Source organism: Mycteria americana, chromosome 1, assembly GCF_035582795.1.
Source record: "Mycteria americana isolate JAX WOST 10 ecotype Jacksonville Zoo and Gardens chromosome 1, USCA_MyAme_1.0, whole genome shotgun sequence".
Taxonomy (NCBI): domain Eukaryota; kingdom Metazoa; phylum Chordata; class Aves; order Ciconiiformes; family Ciconiidae; genus Mycteria; species Mycteria americana.
This window is the reverse complement of record NC_134365.1, coordinates 176200328-176225795: the sequence shown is the minus strand read 5'-3', so window position 1 is coordinate 176225795 and position 25468 is coordinate 176200328. Positions and strand designations below refer to the sequence as shown.

The window sequence follows — 25468 nt, the reverse complement described above, 5'->3', positions numbered from 1 at the left end:
ATTGGTTTATACCTTAATTTCCCCAGTCTAAAGAGGGCATGGAGTAGGATATAGGGCAAATAATTCTGCTGTCTGGTGTAAGATTAGAAGTTTGTGAAAGGTGGGTATGCTTTTCCAGTTTACCATAAAATTAAATTGCATTTACTGGTGGGTAAAAGTGTTGTGAACTAATTTCACCAGTTCATTTCAGACCTTTTCATTTAAACTGACAGAAGCAAATTATGGTGCTATAGCTCATTCATCCATGATTTCACGCTCCTGCACCCTAGGAAACAAGAGGCAAATCTCAACGGGTTTCTCCGTGGTAAAACATTTTTAATTAGTAAATAATTCTGAAGCTGCACATTCAAAACAAATGCTCACTAAGCAAGCCATATTGTCACTTCCAATCACAGCACTTTCAGATTTCTCAATGACTGCGTGCATAGGTTCAGTTTTCACAGTGGCTTTCTCTCCAAAGAGAGGAGAGAGTCAGTCCTGAACACTGTTGTTGTTTCTTGCCAGTTAGACTAGCATACAAATTGAGCCAAGTATGCCTTTGTGGAAGCATTTCAGTCTGCAATCCATGAGACTTATAAATAGAAACTAAACAGTAAGTGCTGAAAAATGTGAGGGAATGTCAAACAACTATGCATTTGGTTTAATGGAAGTATGGTCAAAAATAGTGTTTTCCGGTGATGGCTTCAACAGGCAGAGTGAAAAACAAACTTGAATGTCTTTTGTAATGTCAGTTTGTTTTTAATTCATAAAGAAGAGAAGCAATTAAAACTCCTGGGCTAGGATAAAGAGGATATAAATAAAACAAACAGGAAAAAACTGAACCACATTTCCAAAAGATTTAAAAAGACTTGGCAAAGATGATTGATTGAAAAAAGTTGTATAGAAAGCATAAATTTTGTTTCCAATTACTTTGATCTTCTTCCCCCCAGCAGGACTATATCTCATACTTGTGTGGATGTCTTGGCAAGATGTCCTCTCTCTGTACCTGTTTGCAAGTTGCCATGGTATATCCACTAAGAACAAAGTATATTTAATTATCATTTTAATGTTGCAGAATCTAGCACCCAGAAGCCAATATTAATGTTGCCACTGGAAACTCAATTCAGCCCCCTTGTGTGCAGGAATTACAATACAGTCTTTAATTACCTAATCATATATCAATCATTATTTCCAGAGAATCTTGATCCTATTCAGTGCACAAAATATTCAGTCCAAGTTAATGAGCTAACCTCAGTATTTGCCTTCCTGCTTGTTGTTCACTATATGTTGCTGTTCTTTGTTGCAGTGTTCATATCCTGTTTTGAAAACAGAGCTATTAGTTTTCTCACAGAATTTGCTATGACATTTATCACTACTGTATCTGAATGCTTTGCAAACATTAACACATTTATTCTTCAGTGCAGAATCAAAAGGCTATTAGTACTCTTTGTGGCTTTGAAGAAGCAGAGCATAAGCCACTGTTGCATGCATGATCTCAACTCTCAGACCCTAAATTAACCATTCAGGAAATAAAGAACAGAAATTAAAGGTGAAATTACCTGACTTCAGTAACATTTCATCTGACTTAGAGGAGATCATGTAGACATTGGTTTTAGTCAATGGAAAGTAAGCGGCACTGACAGGAAGTGATTCATCCCATCTTAAGAATGATGTCTTAAACATGGCATCCTTGGCCCATTTGTCTCCACTGACTTGAAAAGTAACCTGTTCTTTTCACCCTAATTGATCATTTATAGAAAGTGTAACAACTTCCTTAGTACCATATACATATTTTGTATGGTGAAGGAAAGGACAAAATCTAATTCAGAGTGGGATTCACCATATAGCTTTTCCAGGGGACATTTTTTAATCCTTTAACCTTTTAATACCTAGATTTGAAACAAATGATCCATTTCTGATCACTGTGATACTATTCACTACTAAATTTTGGTTCATTCCCAGGAGAGTTTTGTCCCGTTGCACTCAATCGGGGAGTGTTTTCTCTTAGACGGTTTCCTTTCTCAGTGGATTTTTCCTTGTGTCTTCCATCCATTTCCTAGTCCTAACCGTGCAGGCCAGCTGGAGGCTTTTCTCCCAATTCCTTGTAACATTTGCTTCCTTTTGCCACCTTCCTATTCTCCCACTGGTAAATAAGAATTGATATCTATTCTTATTTTGTCCTTGGCTTGTCATACAGCCTTGGTCTTATCCACTATCTTTATGCTGCCTTTCATTTCATTCTTCTTTCCTACCTAGAAGTTTCAGACTCCTTCCCTGACTCCAATCCTCCTCCTTCTGTCCAGTTTCAGTCACCTCTCCTGTTATGTTTTTATTTCTAGACTCAGCTTCCTTGCCACTTCCCTGGTCACAGTGTACATGCCTTGCATCCTCTGCAGAGATCTAGCTCACGTCCCCACGGCAGTCTAACTATTGCTTCTTACATCTTGCTCCAAAAGACAAAAGAAAGTGTTGTCTTTCCACAAATGACTGTATTCTGGAACAATGTAATGCATTAAAAATGGCATTCTGGCTTGTTTTCCTGGATTTTTACTGTTAAAAGGAGAGAAATCAAGAAATTTTAAAAAAAGCCTCCACATTTAAAGACATTACCCTCCACATTTAAAGACATTATGAAGTCTGGTTGAAAAAGTAGCTGCCTTGCTAACTCATCTCCCCCAAATCACATGTGCTGCAATTTACAGGAATGAAGCAGTCCTATAGTGTTTACTTTCTTCAGTCTTCCATAGTCTAAACTGCTGCAGAGCAAAATTAACCTCCTTCTCATCAGTCTCCTGCTGCTCAGAGAGTTCTGAATAGCAGCAGGAAAATATGACAAAAGACTCTTGTCAGTTTTAACTCTGCTGTAGCCTGTCAAATCTTTGGGTTACAAGCAGTGGCACTCCAGCTGTCTGTCTGCTGATTTAGGAAGCAAGCACTGCATTGCCTTCATTCAGTTTATAGTTTTGAGACCTTCTTTTCAGAATTTTTAAAAAAGCTTAGATTCTGCAGAAGCTGATAAGGGCCTGGAAGGAGTGAATATATTCACTAATAACTCAGAGCAAATTTCCAGATTGACATTAATTTGATTCACCCATATAAGTGGACTGGAATTAAGTATTACATTGCATTTTGATATCCTGATATTTCTTTATGATTAATATCTCACAGAGCGTAATGAAATTAACCCAAGTACTAGAAACATCACACGAAAGTGATCCTGCTGAGTATTCAACTGAATGAACATAGATAGGCAAATGGGCTCTTTTAACATTTGAGTGTGTCTCAGAGGAATTATGTGAGTATTGGCATGTAGGAAGCTAAAGCATTAGCCACTTTCAAAATATGCTTCTTCTAAGACTTTCAAAAGATTTTTTTCTGCCTATACACAGTTATGGTTTGTATTATTGACATCGCTTAAAGGATTGCATACAATGATGCTTCATGTGAGTATCAGATAGAATCCTCATCTTGAAATCCTCTGTTGCCTGTAGCTTTCTTGTCACTTCAAAACAAAATGACAAGTGAAGGAAGATCTTTACCCTGTCAGGCTTCACTAATGTATTGCAGCTCCTGTAGTGTTCTCCTAAAGTGTCAGAACGCTGTGCTGAATGTAGGCACCATTCAAAAATATCAGCTAGTTCACTACCCCCCACACCTATCCTTTACTTTAAAGCATTTTAGAAATAAGCTGTTGTGTTGGAATTGCTTTGCCCAAGTCCTTTAAAGACAACAATTGCAAAGAAATCAAACTGCCCTCTCTCTCCTTGGCCTGGAAAGACCTGAATATTCTAGCTGTCTCTGCAGCCAACTCCACTGGAATTTGAAGAATTACTTCAAAGTTTGATTGTCGGTATACCAACCCCTGTTAAACTCTGGACAATGCTTGGGGAATTAGTTTCAGAGCAATATTTAGGGTCTAAAGGAGCATGTCTGTTTAATCTGGCAAAAGCCATCTCAGCAGTATTTTTAAGCCACTGAGGGAATTTTCAAATGCTGGTTTCTTTGTTCTTCTTCCTTCTGGCATCTATCCTGAATTGCTCCCAGATCAGAGAGATGTGAAAGTCCCTTATGATTAACGGTCTCTTTGTGGGAGTGTGTGGGTCGCCCTGTGCCAGACCACTGCCTTTCATTTCTTTAAAACTGTTCACCTGCAGATGACAGACAGTAGAGTGACTGAGTGACAGCTGTTAGGAGGAAGGTGAGAGAGAGAAAGCTGTCATTGGAATGTTGGCAGATTCACAAATATGTGACTATTCTTCCACACTTATCCTAAGGAGACATAGTAGCCACTGAACTGGGTATTGCTTTGCATAATCTCTGCCATTTAGGCATTGGAAGAGTGAAAAACTTCTAGGCATCTTGGGTCATCTGCCTTAGTTAGAAGGTATCCTTGCTATTTTGCTCTGCTGGTGCCCAAGCTGCTGCAACTTGCTGTTTTCAAGTATTGGTAAACAATTTGGGAATAGGTGATGCTATTGATTAAAGCAAATAGGGCAAAGATTAAAGCTTCTGATATCCTACCACTTCTATACTCAGCCAACTCTAAAAGAATTTGAAGTGACACTGTTGGATCCATGTGTTTTTACGTGGACATCTGTTTACTGTGACTCTCTAAGTTAATTAATATGTCTTGTACCTGGTAGGATTCACTTGTCTGAAAAAAAAAAAAACAAAACCAGCAGCAAGGGTTTAGAACAATGTTTAGATACCCTTACTTTTAACAAAACATATTAGTCTGGTTCTAAATCATCATTGCCTTCTTCACCTTTGAAATGGCAAAACATGGAAGCTGACATATTACTCATTTCTTCACCAAAGTATGCCTAAAATATAGAAAACCTGTTTCTGGAGTTTACAGGGAAATTGTTGCTAGGCAGAAGGATTAGGATTTTGCAAAATATTTTTGTTTTAGAAATGCCTGGGTTTCAGCTCATTCCTGTTTCTTGTCAGTCTTTTAAAAAGTGTTATTTGTACAAGTTTTTCAGAGATATCTGTGCAATAAACCTTCCAAACCCCTTGTATTACTTATTATCTAGGTGGTTTTTTTCCAAGATGGGTGGTGCTTACTGGTTCATAAGTGAGATTCTTTCCTGATTTGCATTAACAAGGCTCAGAACCTTATTATCAATACGATTTTCTATTTCTAGACATTTTGGAGAGTTTGGTCAAGATCCTGATGCAGAACTGCTATATAAGGTTATATAAACTATGGATTTTGTATAGAAGTGTGCCAAAATCATTGAAATTAGGCACATAGATGATTTACTTAAAGATACTGATTAAAAAACAAACAAACAAACAAAAAAAACCAACCCACAAACCTCAAAGATGATATGCAAACATATAAACCTAATAAAATTTTCCTTGAGGGCAATCCTGGAAGGAGTTTGCTGTTGTAGTACTGTATATGAACCAGGGAGGGGTAATTTCACTTGAAAAGTGATGTAAGCATGCAATTTTCTTTTAGATTATATTATTGCAAGTGGATACACTTGCTTCTTTGACATAATTGTGATTCTATAGACGTGTGCATGTAGCCATAGTCTTCATCAACACATGTAATTTATAAGTGCACCCAGTGCTGTGCTGTGTAAGCACTTTCGAATTCAGGACTCTCTTAATCATGGAGAATAGATTTATTAGAGAAAGGGAAAAAAAATATTTTTAATTAATAGAAATAAAAATGGATCTGTTCTTTTCTCCAAAACAAAGCATAAATGCTGAGAATAGTAAGTGTTCTAATTGTAATTCCAGAAACCTCTCATGGTATTTCTTATTTATTTATTTAGCAAAATGCATGTGAAAATTTCAACTCCCTGATCTAATTAATTCTGCTCACTAAGATTCTAACTGGCAAGTCTTCTCTAGGCTGAGCTTTTGTGGTTTTGCTGTTCATATTTCTTAATTATTTTGGTCAAAAAACTCTCTATGTTCATTTGCCTCAATTAATTTCACTCAGTTATGACTGGATCCCAAGCAAAAGTCTTTGAAGAAGAATTTTCCATTGGTTTCTGCTTCTTTTACCCTCTAGACTCTTTCGCTGGTTTTGCCAACATGTCTGCTTTTTTGGCACACCTGCTTTTGCTGCCTAGATTGTGTTAGTTCTCTCAGAATCAATCGTGAGCAGCTTGCAACCAAATGCCTGATTAAAAAGTTAGCAGACCTTGAGTGCAATTACTTCAGCTCTCTGGCATTCACGCATTAAACCCAGTGTTAATTGTTTCCCATTTTTGTAACGATCCTTATAATAGGATAAAAACAGAAGAGATCATTTCTTGAAGTTAAAACAGCAGAAAATAAAGACATTTACTCTGATTAATCATCTCAATATGAAATTAAACACAATCACAAGTAAACATAGAGGGTCTTTGTGCTAGATACCAGTGAAAATTATCATTGGTACTGTTTGAAGTATTTATTCTGGAGGCTGGCACAACCCACACATTTGTCATATCTGAGTTTAGACAGAAAGCAGGATTGAGCAAAGCAGTTTTTGAGTTGCTGGTTTGGAGGAGTTTCACATCATTATTTTATAAGCAATTTTGGATATTATCATAGATAAACATCCATATCATGTAGTATGTATAATATTCGTAATGTTCCAGAAATTAATAGTTCTGTGGTTTCACTTGGACTACCAGTGTATGATATGTTATCACTTTAGTAATGATTTTTGTATATTTGAAGAAATCTTAGTTAAAAATATCTTTAAAGTGGCAATAAAGGATAGGCTGAAAACACAGTGAGCTGAATGGTATCATAGACTAATGTCTCTTCTAAGATCAAAACAACCCCTGTAATTATCAGAAAACTTACATTTAGGTATTTTCACAATGATTTAATAGAAGACTTTATGCAGAATAACCTGTTCTCGCCATTACTTGATAATGAGTCTTCCTATGTTTATTTTCCCAAAGATGCCCTAGCTATTTGCAGGTAGATGACTAGTAGATTTTACAAGGAAATGTCTAAAGTGGGGAGTAGTAAATGTAATTTCTATTTGTTATTGGCTTAAAAAACAAAGCATGAAAAGGAATATCTTAAAGTAAAATTCATCATCATAAAAGTGAAATTAGGACATTAAAGAAAAGAGTAATAGGTTATGAAAAGAAGCAAAGGAAAGTCTGCTGCTTTTTTTTTTTTTTTTTTTTTTGTGGAAGGGAAATATATCCCTAGAAACAACCACAAAGCATAATGATTTAGATCCATCAAGCAGGACACATAGCTAACCATAGTAATCATATGGAGCTGTTACTGATACCTTTGTTATTTCCCCATGGCTCTCCTGTTGTCTTTAGTTCGTCCAGTCTTCAATCAGATTGTAAATTTTGCGAGGGAACAGCATTCTTTCCTATGTTATTTAAGTATTACCTCTCACAGTACCACTCTTCTATTTTCTCTTCCATCCTTCCCCTGCTCAGTGTTAAGCCTTTTACAATCAAGTAAATTGAAATTATAAACATATTTCTTCTACCTCGAATTATAAAATAATAAAATATTTATTCTTTGGATAGCATTTGCCATCTGAGCATCTCAAATTCATTTGCAAATATCATGTTAGCTTCTATCAGCATCATGCCTAGCTGAAAAAAGGCAATGATCTTTCCCACTTATCAATAAGCAAAAATGTTGAGTGTTTCACATCACTGGCAGCTGACAGCAGCTATCCACTGTCAGGACATTCTCAGTACCTGGAAGATAGACCCCAGGTACCTGATTCTGAGACTAATGGGAAACTTTCTATTGATTACAGTCACTTAGATTTTATTACGCATTAAATCCGTCACAGAGTCACTCTTCTAACTCCATGTCCTGTACTTTAACCACGTGATCACCCTCCATCCCCTGGGTGAGAATGACTACTTATATCCTCTCACATGTTGGCTTCTCTGTCATTTTCAGTTTAGCTTAGAAACTCAGTATCATGAATTCTTTAGGATGCTACTTGTCTGACCTGGCCCCTGATTGTAATTGTTAAGATTCAGGCTAGCATTCCAGATGGTCCCCTCTACAAGGGCTGCACAAACTGGACCTGGTTGGTGTTTTTCTATTTCTAAGGAAAGTGCCAGCTGTTAGTCATTTTGCTTGTTACTGAATATCATTTGAGATTATACTAGTGGGCAAAGTCCTAAAAGGTATTTGGCATTATTGCTCTGGTGAATATCTGTAGCCGGTGTTATTGAATAAGCAGTTTCATCTATGCCTGATAGTCATCTTATAGGGGAAAAAAAAAAGAGATGAAAGGAAAAAAAATCAAGAAATTAGAGCACATCTGTCTTTCTTTTCCTTCCATCTGTCAACCCAAGGCATGTACCATATCAATTTTTTCCTAGTGTGGGAAACATTTGGCTTCCTCATTATGAAGTTAACTATATATAGTTTGATGTTGGATTATTTTTGTTACTTTTACTGGTGTTATTAGGACTGCTATTCAAAACACATTATCCAGAGGGCTTCTAGTTTCAATTCTAGAGATTTTGAACTGTGCATTTTCCAAAGGAATAATGATAAATAAACTTGCCTCTATGGAGCAAAGCCCATACCCTTTGGTCTTTTTCAAAGTACACACAAGACATTTCTCTAATCTGTTATACATACGTGTTTTAGGTTCTTGTTTGCATTAGATGCAGAATGAATTATTTAATCATTTTGATTGTATTCCTTTCAATAAAGCTAGTTACAATAAATATTAGCTATGACTATTCCCATGGAAAAAGATAATTTTGTGATACTTATCCAAATGTAGTCTTACCTGCTTTTTTCCCCAATTCTAGGATACCTTCCAGAGAAATGCCTGATACTGAAAGCACTGATCTAACTAGCCTACCTGCTGTTTTTCTCCAGCACATTATTACAGCTGTTGTCACTGCCTCAGTGCAATGCGTGTGCTGTTTTAAGAAGCACAGGGAACACATCTGTGCCAAGTGGGACTTCTATGGCTCTTCTATAACCTGCATATACATGAGGACTGGTCTGGCCAAATGCGATGCATGCTTGATACTTTAGTAGTTTGGCCATTCTGTCTTTGCATAATGGAGGTATTAATGGAATAATTACCTGTCGGTGAAATCAGCAATCCTGACTGCAGTGCAAGGCCTCCATTACATTCTGAAGAATAACTGCAGTATTTGGCCTTTAATGAAACATGCCTGTCATTTCATACTGAAATGTCAATCTCACTTTGACTGCAGCATAATTTTTGACTAGGGTTTTTTGGCCATTCAGAAGTTGAGGGCATGCTTCATAAATAGTTCATTAACTACACATAAGAATTTGATCTCCATTTAGAAAGCAGAGAGATAAGCTATAAAAAGAATATATATTTAATTGATTCTAAGAAGTTCAAGAACAGGAATCTGCACACACACACAAAACACTGACACACAAAACACTTAATGTCAAACCTAAGTGATTATTTAATATACTTAAAGCTTGTTTAAATAGCCATAATCAGATTTAAATTTTTATATCCAAAGAACACTTATTAACACACACTGGAAAAGAAAATCCAACACTACAAGGCAAAAAAGTAGATTATGTATGATGAGTGTCTTCAGTACAAAAGATAATATCTGTGAGTAACATAATTTAGATTTAAAAGAGTGCTAAAGTCAGAAATATTCAGAACATTGACTGTTAGATGACAAGAAAAACTCGAGGTTTTATTAGCTTTAGAGCTCATGAAGATGCTGCTAGACTAATCCTAATACCATTGATAACAGTGAGAAACTTTCCAGTGACTTTACTAAGTTCTAGATTAGGCCCATATTTATTCCTTCTAGAAATGAAATTCAAAATTCTGTGAACAAGTATTAAAGTCTCTCTCTCTCAGAGAATTTTCTCAGCCTTGAAGTTGTTTTGCCTGCTATTTTCACTGCTTTTTTACATTATTAGTAACTGTAATGTAATAATGACATCTTCCTCTGCTCATTCTCTCTAAAAAGAAAAGTTTCCATTTTCAGATTCTTGCTGAAGTAGGCGTGGTTATCTGCCATTTTTTACTAGTTATCACCCTACTTGCAGTTCCTGTGGAAATAGCTCAGACTTCCATATCTGTGATCTGTCAACAATAAAGATCAAACCAGGGGTTTTGGATGCATTCTTTACATGCCTTGTCAACCTGTGAAGACTGAGATAAGGTGGCTTCCACAGGCACTGAGCTCTGTGATGTATTCTATAGTCTGATAACACCTTAAATCTCAAAGTACCACCATGCATTCTCTTCCATCTGTCATAGTAGTACATGTCAGAAAGGATCCTGATCTACTACTATGTGAGAAATTGATATTAAAACAACAATGCAACTTAGTTCAATTTGCCCATAAATATATATAATTTATTTAATAATTGTTCTAATGCTGAATTCTCACTCAGAAATGCGTCCTGTCTGTTCTGTAGATAGCTAGTAATGTAACGTAGAACATATAATGACGTAACAGCAATACTCATAAACCATTAGTTTAGGCTTAGATACATCCTCTTTGGACTCCTTTTTTTTAATATTCTCTGGAAAACAAAGACACATAGGGCATGTGTATATACCTTTACAATATTTTTGTGAAGTGCAATTTCATTCCTTTGTGCCTCTGTGTTTTTCAAGCTTTTATTTACATTAATATTGTTGCATAAAATGAAATGTGAAACAGAAAGTTTGTGCTTGTCAGTTTGCCTAATGAAAAGCTAACATTTGCAAAATACATATAAATTACCCTTGAAATGTTAGTAAGCTTTAGGCTCAAAAGTCAGCAGTCTTTGGCTATCTGTATTAATAGACGTGGTCATGTGCTTTAGGTGGAAAGTGCACAAATAAGTCCATCAGTTTTAAACATTGGGATCAAAGGTGATGGCATCCAACAAATTCTGTGAAATGAGAAACTTGCTAGTATGTAAATTTGAAAAAAAATATGCGCCAGTCACTAAATGGTTTATGTCCAAAGTAACTGCCCAATGTCCTACTTTCTCTAGTTTTGTAGACAGATAATGTTGGAGAAGTCACAGGTCATGATCGTACGAAGCTCTGCAGTTTTGAATATGTTACTTAATGAATCTATTTCCAGTAGAAGCTAAGCAGGAGTAGATGGTTATTAGCATCAGTTGATGTAACTTCAAAGACTTCTGTAAAGTTATTCTTTTTAGACCACTGAAAAAAAGAAAGAAATTCACCAGTGTGAGTTCACTTTACTAACATTAAACTCAGCTGGCACACATTAGGTTAGATCATCAACACCAGAACATGAACAGGGACTATCAAACGTATCTTTCAGCTTATTCCAAGAGGACCCATGACATTAGCAGCATTTTCTAAAACTATCCAGATAGCCAGAATTCTTGTTTTTCACATAACTTTTAATGTGTCAAGAGCATGCCATATGTAATTTCTGAAAAATACTGAAAATTGGATGAAGTCTAATAATAGTGATTCGTGTCAGCTCTCATTTGACTTCTACTTGAGGCCAGCAGAAAATACATTTCTAACTAGTTACTCTCACAGTAAGATACCTGTGAGAGTATCTGCTGTTTTGATAGTACTGTAGTACCACTGTCCTCTCTGTGTAGCTGACTTCCATGCAAAAAGGCCTTACTGTTTCCTCTTTCTTTTTTCATCTTGTTTGTTAATAAATAAGATTTTAGCTTTCTTAGTGGCTAAGCTGCTGAAGATCTTTTATATTTTTTTCTAGAAATTTCTGTGTGGAAACACCTTAATATGCTTACTCTTCCTTTTGTGTCTTATTTGGGACTATAATTTCATGTAGTAGAGGTTTGCCCCAGTAGTCAACATGGCATAGGAATTAAAGACCCATGATCAAAACAAAAAAGCCCATTCAGCCACTGAAAGTCCTAACATTCTCTGTGGATTTAGTTTTCCAAGCTTTCACATGAGATATACACCAGGCAGATGTACATATGTGTTATATGTGGTGGAAGAAGAATTTGTAGTCAGTATTTGTTGTAATATGTATTGTTCTCTGAAGAATCCTAAGTGAAAAGCTGGGGACTTTTTTGTTTGTTTTCTGTAGCACGTTTGCATATAAGAATTGAAAACTCCAAAGCTTTGGGAGTTTAAATAAGAAAAAAAAAACCCAAAATAAATTTAGAAATATGCTCTTAGCAAAGCATTTCCTGTCCCAAGTAACAAAACATACGTTTTTATGGTGCAAATACATTATTGTCTAGTTCCTTTTGTAGTAGAGATGCAGACATGTTTTAACAGGAGTGTTTTAATTAACTTATAGTGTGTGCAATTGATTGGGATAATAATATTAGTTTCAAAATTAAAATATTATAGAAATTGCATCTTTCCCAGGATGCACCAGCTTAACCGTATTATCCTTGACAATCATGTCCACTTTCAGCTTTTCCAATGTGGATCCATTTGTCTAATGTGACAGCTATAGTGTCCATTGTGTTAATAGATGTACAGCTGCTTTCTAGAATCATAGCATGTAAAAGGTTTTATCCTCAAAGGGCAATGCTGCTGCTGTTTCTGCTCTCTGTGCTTGCAGGAGAAGACATGACTGATGACTCAGAATTAATTGTAACCCAGTGAGCTGTCAGTGACAGATACCCACTACACACGCTAGTACTAGTTCAGGAAACAATGTTCTTATGTACTATTCCCCCCACAGCATCCCTAAATCAAGAGCCTCCTTACGTGCCCTCCTCCCGCCCCCATGATAACACAGGATATCCTTAGAATCTTCATGAGAATTCTGGGGTTTTTTCTGCATATATTAATCCCCGTTCATTGAGGAGAAATATGATCTTAATTGTATTTCCTCAAACTCACATAAATACAAGTGAAGATTGACATCATGATGTTACTATGAGAACTGGTTGTTTTAGAGTGTGATTGTTTAAAGGACTTCAAATTTTCTTTTTTTCTTTTTTTTTTTCTTTTAAAACCATGTTAATATGACTACTTTTAAAGCTCTATGATACAAAACTTCCTAGGGAACAACTGGTCATTTGCTGCTAAATCTGTGGATTTTGAAGTAGGTTTTTCTTCCTTTTACATACGCAATTAAAAACGAAGTATTCAAATCCTGAGGTTAGTTATGATACAGAGTGAGGGCTGCATCACCCCAGACAAAAGATTGCTACCCTTACACAAGAGCTGTGGCCTGCTTGATTTCCAAGGTTATATGCTGTACTAAAGAATGTTAATGGAACAGAATACTAAAGGTTTTTTTATCACAACATTATTTTTCCTGAAAATCACTGGAAAGTTTCCTGCTTCCTGGTGCTGCATAACTCTGCATATCTGCTGTAGTGACTGACTGTGATGAAAGCATAAATACACAGCACTTCTATAACAGTAATTATCAGCTTCAACAATAAGATGCAGTATCAAGAATGATTATTGAAATGATACCACATATATCAGTTTACTCAATACAATTAATAAACCTTAGTTGATGGAATACTTATGTAACTAACTAAATACTGTAAATATAATTTATGTTAACATTATAAATATAATTGCAAATACAGCAGTCAATATTTTCATTATTTTCTGTCATTCATACAAGACAACAATAAGGTTATTTTTATAAGCAGCCTCCAGTTAATGTACGTTCCTCAGATGGGAAATATTCTCAGTTGTTTTTTCTCACATTTAAAAATGTAATTTATAGTTAAAATAAAGTCCCAGAAACTTTATTACCCTGTTCATATTACCAAAACCAGATGAGTTTCACAGAATGTAAATCAAGGCAAATTTACTATTATAATTAAACTTGTAAAATTTCAGCAACAGCTGTTTCTACATTTTAGTAGTTCATATACATTATTGATCAACACATGCTTTTACTAATGTAAAACTTCTGAGAGTGTAGAGGAGTTATGCTGGTTGTTGTTATAATTGGTACAGTGCTTCTGCAATGCTTCTTCAATTGAATGCACTTGTAATGTGCATTATCTGTGTTGCTAGGAGGAGCTCATCACCAAAATCAAACTAAACAAATAAATTGAAGATCACTGAAGTCTTTAAATTACTAAAGATCACATAAAATATAATTCTATTACAACTAAATTCTTTATATATGAGTTTCTTTGCATGCTGTAATACAAATAAGCTCTTCTTATAAAATGTGCCAGAGCAACAGATAAGGCAGTTCACAGTCAGTGCAGTATCTTTTTGTTGGTGAGACCTGTTTCATCGGGTTCTTGTATCCTAGATACTTAATGGCAGCTAAAATTTCAAGTGATGAATATCTAAAATTGGGTGTCTAAATAGTTATGAACATAATGCAAGATCTACCTTTCTTTGGGCATTTAAATTTGAAAATTCTGAATTTCATGTCTCTCTACAACCAAGGAGTATAACAACAGAGTTGTCAAAGGGATTAATCTGTCTTAAGTATTCTAATACATGTCCTAAGTTTACCTAGTCATCTATAGTCAATGACTGAGTACAGACACCTCAAAAAGGCATTTTACTGTTATTTTACAAACATATATTTTTTAGGATGGCATGAATGTTCACTAGAGCTACCTCTCTATCTCCATTAACTACAAGGTGTTTAGAAAATTATCCTAGATACAACACTAATTTTTAATAGCTATCTACAAAATTATTACCTTTTTAATGAATCCCTTCTCAGGGTTATTTTCCACATGTTTCCACATGTTTCTGGTAAGAAACATGTAATAAATATAGCAAACTGTGGTTTACTAACGTCTAGCCATTTGGGTGAATAATGTTTATGAACATTAGCTTAGTTGTCTACTGGCAGCACACCTGGCTATTTTCTTTTATGTTTTATTGTGTACAGCAGTTTCCATCTCTTCCTCCCACTTGCCTTTCCATGCATCTGAGAGATTCATTTGCATAATTGTAGGCTTAAACTGATTTCTTGAGTCAGACAATTAATTCAGGAGGACGAGGGCTAAGACTGAAAATGTTGAAAATTTATTAGTATTTTACCAGAATCCCAAGCTGAACAAGGTAATACTCTGATTTAGACTAGATTAAAATTGTAACACTCAGCTTTCCTGTTAGGTCAAATTTACTTTGCAGTCAAGATGATCGTAGATAGATAACAATGCTTATTATGAAAATAGTAATTGCCTTCTAAGTGGATATTAGGAAGGCAAAACTTAAAATAAAATATATAATAGTCCTGTGTTTAGTGTCTTTAGTTAAAGGTTTTTCAGTCTTTAGGGTGTCCAATTTAAAAAAAAAATAATAATCCAACAAAACCCAGGAAGAACTTATGGCCCAACGACTATAGTTTCATGAAGTAAAATGAAGGAACGTCACTACATAAACAAAGGAAGAAAGTGATATTACCTCAAAAGATAAGCGAAACCATAGGATTCGACAGCAGGTCTTTCTTCATTCACTGTCTCTGCAAAACTAAAACAACTCCCAACCTGAAAGGCTGTTTATTCCCCATGTTTAAATGTGCTTGGGTCCATCAAGCAGTCATTTCCTCTGCAGTCAGTGAGCAGACTGTAATTGATATATTTTCACCCTGAAGAAAAGGCCAGTTGTCTGCAGCCTAAGTAGCAAGAGAGATATAATAGGTGATTATATTTATGCTTCCTTTTATTATATTACAGGGTAATTTACTGATTTCTATGAAATTTTAGTACTGCAAAGTTGAGCAGAATAAATCAAATGTTTGTCTGGTATAACAACAATTTACATTCTGAAATCAATACCAACGTTGTTACCTTAGGGGTTAAAACCAAGTAAATACCTAACCACTCCAGCTATTTGTATGAGTAGCATGGTATGAAGACGTAGCATGAAGATGCAGTATGAATTGTTTTTTCTTTTTTCGTTCTTAGTTTAGCCTGAGAGATTGATGGAAACCTTATCTATCTCCATTATCTTGGTTCTGTGGGTAAGATATCAAGATGGGCATGGAGAATGGGTTATCCTGTGATGCAAGTAGAATCCTTGAATAAGGACTGCCATGGGGACTGCACGAGCAAGTTTAGTTTAGACGTAGCCAAGAAAAAAATTACCCTATTTCTCTTAGCAAATTGCAGGGATCTACGGCACAATTTGTACATAAGGCAGAGTTGAGCCAAGGTTATCTGAGAGAAGCAAGGGTGACTTTTACTAAGAAAGGAGAATGTTTTTATCTCAGATTCATATTCTTTTTTAAGCTTGAGTGAAACACAAAGGAAGAAGGTGTGTATGAGTGACCACCGAGCTGAATTATACAAAAGCCTGTTTGAGGTGCTTTGTGGCCTTCCTGTGAGACGCACTACAACTACAGGCTTTCAAAGAAGGTCACAGCCCAGAAGTATATTTTCATTCATCTTGCCAGTTTGGAAAGGAGAAGGTAGATTGTAGATTTTAGGGGGCTTTCATTAAGTCAATCAGAACTGAAAAAATAGATAACAAAACTTTGTTTATCTATAAAACAAACTAATACAGCAACCACATGTTAACTCAAAGACCTTGCCAATTCTTTCTGTGGAGCAAATACAAACTTTTTTTTTTTTTGTAAGTTTCCTGTTGTATTTTAGTTTAAAAAGAATCTCCTAATCCCAGATCACACTCTTGCCACGTTAAAAGGTGCACTAATTGTGCTTCCAGTGTAGGAATTTAAGAGAAAAGTGTGGTTTATCTTAAGAGAAAAGAAGGGTTTAAACTATAGTTTGTTAAAACTGTATTTTAAAGCTTGGTGGTGCCCAGCACATCTTTTCTTTTCCCCTCTGAAACTGTTATTACTCTTTTTTTTTTGTGACTTGACGATTTCTATTTACAGGCTTGATATCATAAAAAAAAAATAATCCATTTTTAGTACATGAACCAGGAGTCTTTATTTTGATCCTGAGAGGAACAAACTGTATCAAGCAGACATCTTCCACAGAGGCCCTCTAAAGAAGCATAGTTTTTTCTTATGCCCTTACAACTTTTTCTTAAATTTGTGCAAAACCAATATCTTCTTCATCATCATAATTTCATAGGCTTTTTAGAGTATTTGTCTACTGTTTACACTTGATTTTATTTTAATATGTTTCTTCTCCCACTTCTTTATTCATGAGTGGGGTTTAAGTTTCAGTAAAGTATGTCATACACAGATTCATCTGTTTATTTTCCATAAAGGTAAATTGTTTTTTCAAGTTTCTCTTTTAAACCTCCATATAAACAATCTTTCCATTAGGCAGATATTCCCAGAATGTTTTCTTTGTCTTTGTTTTTCCTTCATAATATTCCTTTGTCATCTTAACACAAAGTATGGCATAATAGTTCAGAAAGGAAAGGGAAAGAATTTTTGTTGATGCAAAATCTCCATATCTGAAATAAATGATCTCAATGACAATTGAAGATGTGTCATGCTTGAATATATATTCTGATATGCAAACATACGGCCCATTCTGTAAAACTTAATTTGACTTGCTCTGAATCAGATGTTTTGGTGACTTCTACCTGTCTGGAGAATCAAGGACAGAAATCAAGGCTCTTAACTTACAACTATATTGAGTGGAGAAGAGGGCATTTTGTTTAAAGTACCTGATTTGTAAATTCAGAAGCCAGCTCAGTTGCTTAAAATTCAGGAGGTTCTATTTGCAACAACCCAGTGTAGAAATGTTTTTCTAATTATAGCTTGTTTTACAACAATGGATAGGATCTGTAGCCAAATCTGTCCCTGTGAGACATTCAGTAACGGAACAATCGTATAATTATTTCTTGGATCCCTGATTAGTGAAAACAATACAATACTTGCACAAAGCTTGAAAGTCTGGTTTTCAGAATAAAACTGTTTCACCATGCAAAAGCTCCTCTTAATGCTGATTTCTGTAACTTGCTATTTGATTCAAGAACATAATTGGAAGTAAAATGCATTTTAGAAGCGAGTATATGGTGGAAAGCACTGAACAGTTTTGAAAACCAGTGTTTATACTTCCTATGTTAAAGTTCTGTTTCCAATGCAGCTCATAACTTATCTGCCATAAGACATTTCAAACACTCGATATCACATGGCATGATCTTTCCTCTACTTCAGACTTTCAGCACTCAGGTCAACAAAATAACTTACACTATTTACAACCCACTTTCTGCCTGTGCATGAAGATTTCTGGGAAAATAAGGCAGCAGCAAATAGCTTAGTCTCACAAGCAGTGCTTAAGCCTCACTGGTATTGGCCTACCTTTTCTAGAAATCCATGCTGAGGTACAATTCCTACCAATTCTTTTGTTTAAGTACGATTTCAGGATAGTATCTTCCAAAGCAATAGATTTGTATGGAATGAAACAACAAATTCTGGTATCAGAATGCGTGTTATACAGCTAGGGTTGTCAGAAATAAAGTACTTCAGTACACCATTATGTTTTCAGCACTATTCAGAATTACGAAACTGCTCCAGATATTTCTAGATTTTCTTTTATTTTCCATTAGAATTCACAAAATCACATAATCACAGAATGGTTGAGGTTGGAAGGGACCTGTGAAGGCCATCTAGTCCAACCCCCCTGATCAAGCAGGGACACTTAGAGCCAATTGTCCAGGACCTTGTCCAGATGGCTTTTGAATATTTCCAAGGAGGGAGACTGCACAACCTCTCCGGACCACTTGTGCCAGTGTTTAGTCACTCTCCCAGTAAAAAAGTGTTTCCTGATGTTCAGAACCTCTGCGTTTCAGTTTGTGCCCATTATTACCTGTCCTGTCACTGGGCACCACTGAATTCCTCATATCAAGACAACAGAAGTGAGAAAAATAGGACAGAAGAATAAGAGGAAGCAAAAATAACAAGCTGCGACTAAAATATATTTTTAAAATGTTTTCAGTATTTCCACATAAAATATTGTAATGAAGAAAAATGCAATATGCTATGTCAAGCACAGGTTCTACTTTTCTGTACTTGATTAATAAGATTAGGAATATCCCCACTTTCTACCATCTATTCCTCCCCTCCACCCAAGAGGTCTTGTTGATATTTTTGCTGGCATTTTCAATTACCACAGCTATTACTTATATCCACTTATTCCACAAATTACAATTGTTAGACAGTACTAGGTATGTATTTGGTTTTGTTGTAGCAGGAAAGAATCAGCTAGACTAGTTTTATGTGTCATTGATTTGATATAATTTTGGTTGTTACTATGATTAAAAAAAGTATTGGCTGGCTGACCACCTGGTCTGAAAACAGAAAAAAAAAAAAAGTGTTCCTATTACGCTTGAGCTGTCCTTTTACCAGCACCAGAGTTTGCTATCCTTTATTGCTATCAAAGATACAGAATTAATTCTTCTCTGTATCTCTTGTGGGTGTGAAGTCATGCTTCACCTGGGTGAGCTTTATAGAATCTGCTGCAATAGGTGATTAAAAGAAGAATGATCCCATGTAACTGATACCAGTTGTTTTCCTGATTTTTAAACTCAGCCCTGGTTCAAAAACCTATTGAGTCAAATTGTTCTGAATTATATATTGAAATTCTTTTGACACAGGTTAAAATCATATTGTTTCAACTGAATTTTCCTTTCAGTTTGGGGTTTCACATAACAATTATCTGATATTTCCCGATTAAAAATAAAGACTGGATGTTTTTCAGGACCTGAAGAAAACCCATATTTCCCCCTCCCCCCAGATGATGGCTTATGATTGAATATGTCACAGATTTTAGATTTGAATTTTGGCCAAGTGTTGTGGACCTGAACCATAACCCTACCTCATGCTGTATATAATCCTGCATATGTTGTAGCATAATTAAAATTGTAATTACTTGTTATCATTAGTCCCAGTGTTGTACCAACTATAAACCTCATTACTCAGAATAACTTGATTCTGTCTTTAGGTGAAAAGAATTCAAAGCTGCATTTGGTTGCATGAGGGAGTACATAAATACAAACATGGTCTGAGCATGTTGTAGGATTTTATTCTGAAAGAAGAGTCCCTGATACTATTGTAGAGAGTAGAAATTCAGTGTACAGGTGAGGGGGTCAGCCTGTGTGCAGGGTGCCGGCTGCTGGGGGCGAGTGTCTGTACCTTCCCCAAACCGGCTGTGCGTGGGGTGGGTGTGTGGGTGCCCTGGCAAACTCCAAGCTGGACCAGGCAGGGAGTAGGAGGCCCCGGGTCCGGGCAGGGGTGTCAGGCAGGTGGAGGGTCCATGCTGGTATTCTGGGGGACCCGCGAGTGTGGGGTGCCCATAGGATGAGTGCTGCGTGTTTCCAGGGAGCACCCAGCTGGACCAGCCGGCGAGTCAGGGACCTGTGGGGCGGGTAGGGGGGGCTGGGATCAGGGCAGGGGTGCCAGGATGGCAAAGGGGCCGTGTCAGTATTCAGGGGACCTGCGAATGTGCGTGTGCTTGTGAACCTGGAGAGTTGGTGTGTGTGCTGCACCAGTGACCTTCTGCCTCTGCCAGCCCAGGAGGAGGAGGGGACGTGGCTGCCCGTGCCTGTGTCTGGTGTGAGTCCTCAATGTGGGTGCTGCTGGAAGCAGCGCCTTGTCTGAGGCCATCTGCGTAGCCACAGCCATGGTCGTGTCAGTGTCCTTTCTGTGTGTGTCAGTGTGTGTGTGTGTCTGGGATACACACTCAGTCTCAGGACGGCGGCAGCTTTGCTAGTGCACGGGAGAAAGTGGCAGATGCATCCCTCAGCCTGGGCAGAGACCCCAGGTCCCCAGGCACTGGGTTGGGCTCCAGCTGCCGGGCAGGAGGGTCCTGGACCAGGGCAGCTGGAGGAGGCGGCCACATATCACATCACTTAACACCCTCATAAGGTCCCAGTAGATTAAGTGACAGTATTCTGTTGCAATTAATGATATGCCTGATCCTAAACGTTTGCTTTGAGTCTCTCTTTGTAGAAGGCTTTTTCCCCTCGTTGTTCTGATGGCACGGCTTAGCCTAAAGTTGCTTGGCAGACTTCATGCTGTCCGTTCATCATCTCTGGAACTGGATCACTGTTTATGTGACCTTTAGATTTTTTATAATCCTTTATGATTTGTGGGGTCCTCAGTGAGAGGCTCAGAAAGCGAAGCCGACATACTTTTTTCTTATCATTTAAAGTATGAATTTAAACATTTATAGCACTATCAGCTAAGAAGTTGCCAGTATTAGTGTTAGGCCTGTGTCATTTTACTGGCTGACTGGTTGCCTGTCAGTATAGAGTCAGAGCAGATTTTAGCTAGTATGAGGAGGTTTTGTTACCCAAGATCAGTATTTTTACTACATAACTCATGAAACTGGACATTTTTGTAATTATGCATCTTTCTGTTTATTTGGGTGGTTAATTAATTACAGGGGTTTAATTATTTCGGAGTATTTAAATTGAAATTTTCATCTTCTCCCTTACTTTCAGGATTTATTTTCTCAGTCATTCATATTTTCTCATAGAGTCTTTTAGTTTAAAAAAATGAAAATAGCCTCCTTTTCCTGTGCTTCTTACTGATTTTACTAGTGACATAAATTCTTACTTTGGAAAAACAGATCTCTAAATTTGGGTTACTGAAAATAAATGCAGGAAGAGAAGATTTTAAGCTGTGTAGTTAGTTATTATTCTATTTTGTTCATATTGAAGGGAAAGAGCCTGCTAGCAATTCCAAAAAAAAATTTTCAGCCTGGCAATCCCAGAATGAAAAAGCTGTAAGAAAAAGTAACAAAGTGTGAGGTAAAAGTTTGCTAGGTGACAGTATATAGAGTTAGGCCCTCTGTTGATGTAAACGAATACAACCCAATGACTCAGAGGATCTATTTGGTTTTGCTACAGCTGGGTTCTAATCCTAAAGCTAGCAAAGGAACTTAAAAGCAAAATGCTAATTATAAAATCACAGCCAAGAGCAAATAGTATTACATTTATTTCTGTACTGAATTACACAGTAATCCAAAATTGACTTAATCAACTATCTATGTCCACCCAAGGGAGATGAATAAAAAGAAACCTGGTAGAGGATATTGATCATCATGTAAAATGGTAGCAATTACCATTAGCAAATAGTTTTTAATAAGCAAACATACAGTTAGTACTATTAACTTGAGGTTTTCCTCATTAAAAAAAAAAAGTGTGAAAAAAGAGAATCAGGGTAAAAAAAGGAGAGTCAGGGCCTGATGCTTTTTCCATTAACTTCTGGAAAACTTGGATTTGGGATGGATACAGGACACCTGATTTTAACTACTTAAAAACTGGTAACTAGTGGAAGATACCTGTTGTAGTATCTTCCTGATGTTCTTTTCTCTATTGAGTCTGTAGAAATCTTTGAATGATTAGCTTAGATATAACCCGTAACTTTCAGATGGCTAATATTAGTAAGAAAGTAACCACCAAACAAAACAGTTATTAAGCTTAAGACAAACTTTGTGAATCTCTTATTTATTCTAAACCAATCTAGCTAACCAGATCACTCAGGCTCCCTGCTGCTGAAACTCATTTTTGTGGGAAGATGTGCTTAACTTAATTTAGCCACTCTCTTGAGATGCTCTTGAACTAGTTGTTTCCGATGCTTCAAAGATGCAGTATTTTGATCCATGAAGACCTGTAATATTCTTTTCGTGAATCCCACAGTCGCGGTTGCTAAACAATTTGCAGCAGTGCTATCGGCTCTGGAGCTCATGGGGAATGACTGTATCATTCTGTGGCCACAATTCACAAAGTTGGGTTATTTCTCCAGATGAGAGAGGTTCAAAATCAGTGATGGTTAACTAAACCAAGTGTACACTGCAGGTTGTTTTTTTTCTCTTTTGAGATGACTGTGGAAGTTTTTTTAACAAGTTCAGGAAAATTTGTAATTCTGGCTCTCATTCACTGTGTGGTTTTGAACAAAGTATGTGCTGTTTATTTTTGTTTCTCTTACCAGAATGATAATTGCTTATTCCATCATTACATTCTGTGATTCTTTGCTGACCACTGTGATTTCACAGATATATTATCAAGCCTAAATTTCCATATTAGTTAGATAATTGACATCAGTTAAATATTCTTATAGTTATGTATTTATATATCCTTCTATTCCTGGAAGATGACAACCATTTTTAGTGGTTTGTTTAACTTGATAGACTTTTTTTTTTTCCCAGTATGAACAGTGATAATACAGGTTTTAACCACAAAAATATATGTGATTTGCTTTTCATAACATAGTTTGCAATGGTTTCGGCTTCTCAGAGAGAGTTTTTATAGATCATGCTTTCAAAATTATAAGAAATATAACTAACTGTCTACTGATCACTTTCTTATGAGAAGCTTACTTCACAGATGAGCATGTGCAGACCTTTGAAATTTGGCTCTCCTGCCTGCCGTCTTCCCTGGGTTGCTCTAAAAGCAAGCAAAAACCAAAAAACAACAGGCAAACACAATAATAACAATTGCCTCGTAAGCATTGCCAGGAATCTATTTGTATGTCAAAAGTTTAAAAAAAAAAAAAAAAAAAAAAGAGTCAGTAGAACAGAAAAGAAGAGCACTAATCAGCATGTCCTGTGCTCTTCTTTGTAGTCCCAGCGCCGTGTTACATTTCACCTCCCCGATGGCTCCCAGGAAAGCTGCAGTGACAGTGGTCTGGGAGACCACGAGCCAGTGGGTGGTGGAACCCTGATCTCACACCCTCTCCCTCTGGTTCAGCCGCAGGACGAATTCTACGACCAGGCTTCACCGGACAAGAGGACTGAAGCTGATGGCAACTCCGACCCCAACTCGGGTGAGTCACTGTCAGTGCTCTGCTTACCTGAGTTGCTTTGGTAACTCAGTTACTTTCTTTTTCATCCCTTTGAGCTCTGCAATGGTAGAGAAGTTTTTAAGTACATGCATGAATATTTGGTCATGATAGCTCATAACGCCTGGTAGGAATTAATGTAGTTTGCCTGAAGTGCCCCATGTAATTTGACTGTAAAAACAAAAATATATCCAGTGAGAAAAAACAGCTCCAGAGAAATTGCACAGTAAGTGAGAACAGCTGGGAAGAAGGAAGTCCTACAAGGTAGCAAGTTTTTCTTGATGTCTGCAGTGCTGTTGCTGTTTAGCATTGGACTTTGTTTTAGGAAAACCATTCTAAATACACATTTAAAGAGCAAGGACATGGAGATTGCGCTATCTGTTAGAACAACCTAGAAAACAGTAAATCAGTGAAGCACTAAAAAATATAAAGAATCCAAATTTCTATAACAAACACACCTACAATTCCCCCTTCTAACAGCAAGAACCACAGGGTTTCTTTGATAGGCTGGAATGGCATGATGTTTTGCTTTTTGGAACTGTCAGATATTCATTTTTATACAAATATTAAGTATGTGCAGTTTGTCTGGTTTGGAAATTTCTTCCTTTCTTCTTCTTTCCTTCTCTATAATAGATTTACATTATTGCAGTATTTGTGACAGTCAGTACTAAAAAAAGAAGCGAGGTCTTAACCAATACTGTGACTAGTATTTTGGCATTAGAATGTGGAGACTTGGACATACTGAAAACTGGGAAGGAGCAGTGACACTGCCCTTAAGCCTCTTGTTTTCTGTCTAGAATGTGGAGACAAAGGTTAAAAGTCTTATCTGTGCTCTTGGAAGGTAATTGAACTTGAGTTCTCTTGCATCCCAGGAGTATAGAAATAAGAATTAGTTTCTCCCTCTGGCATTTCTCCCTTTTGTACAGATGATTAAATTGTCACTAGGCCTGTACAAACCAGGAGGGAAGGTGGCCCTGGTATCTGATGCACAATATTAAGGTCCATGTTCTCATTTGGGCAGAGATGGATCTGAATTATGACATTTAAATCATGGTAGATGAGAATGCAAACTGTGGAATATTGACCTTAGAAACATTTTTCTCCTACTTTTTATGGGAGGACAGAGAGGGTGTGCTGGGTGAGACTTTATGAAGAAACAATTTGAAATGCTTTACTCTCTCAGAGTTGTATTATGGTTCCTTTTCCCTTTTCCCTTTTCCCCTTTTCCTTTTTTTTTTTTTTTCTTGATATGACACCTGCATATTATTTTCTTTACCAAAACAGAAATGTTGTTTGAACTATGATCTTAAACCCTAAATCTGTCAAAATACAAAGAGCTATAAAAGAATAGCAACTATGAATGTATTGGCTCTGGAGCAAGAATGTATGTCTGCTTAAGTAAGCAAGGAGCTTAAGTGGAATTATGCTGTTAATTCTCTGACCACGTATGAGATGTGAAAGATTTAACAAGATCAGAGAAGAGTTTTAAGGCAGCATTGCATGTTGGCACTGTCACATTGGCTTCACTGACTCTGAATTGCACATCTCTTCAAAATGTGACATAAAAATCCTCCAGGAGAGTTAGGAAAAATGCGCTTAGTAAACTTTATACCAAGTTATTAAAAATGTGTTTTTAGAAATTTTGTGTCAGGCACATTGTGCAAACCTAGTATATTAATCATGATGATATTCATGCCTAATACAGAGACTAACAGAAGATTAGTCAGAGTGAATAAGTATTCTTAAAAGCTATATGAAAAGTTTTAATATGTCTGTGGTTACACCCGTTTAGCCTTGGGGATGCTAAATTCATGGCAAATTTATGAAAATCTAACCATCAGGCTGCACTGATGATTAATGGAGTATTGAAGTATAGGTTTTTCACCTTTTCT

The 25468-nt window shown here is 36.5% G+C and overlaps 1 protein-coding gene across 1 annotated transcript in view; it reads left to right on the top strand.

Annotated features, from left to right (window-relative positions):
• Positions 1-25468, top strand: part of PCDH9 (protocadherin 9) — a 711367-nt gene that overhangs the window by 426235 nt on the left and 259664 nt on the right. Inside the window, exon 3 of the mRNA XM_075527102.1 lies at positions 23486-23561. Within this exon, the coding sequence (XP_075383217.1) occupies positions 23486-23561 (76 nt within the window). The remainder of the gene's footprint in view (positions 1-23485; positions 23562-25468) is intronic.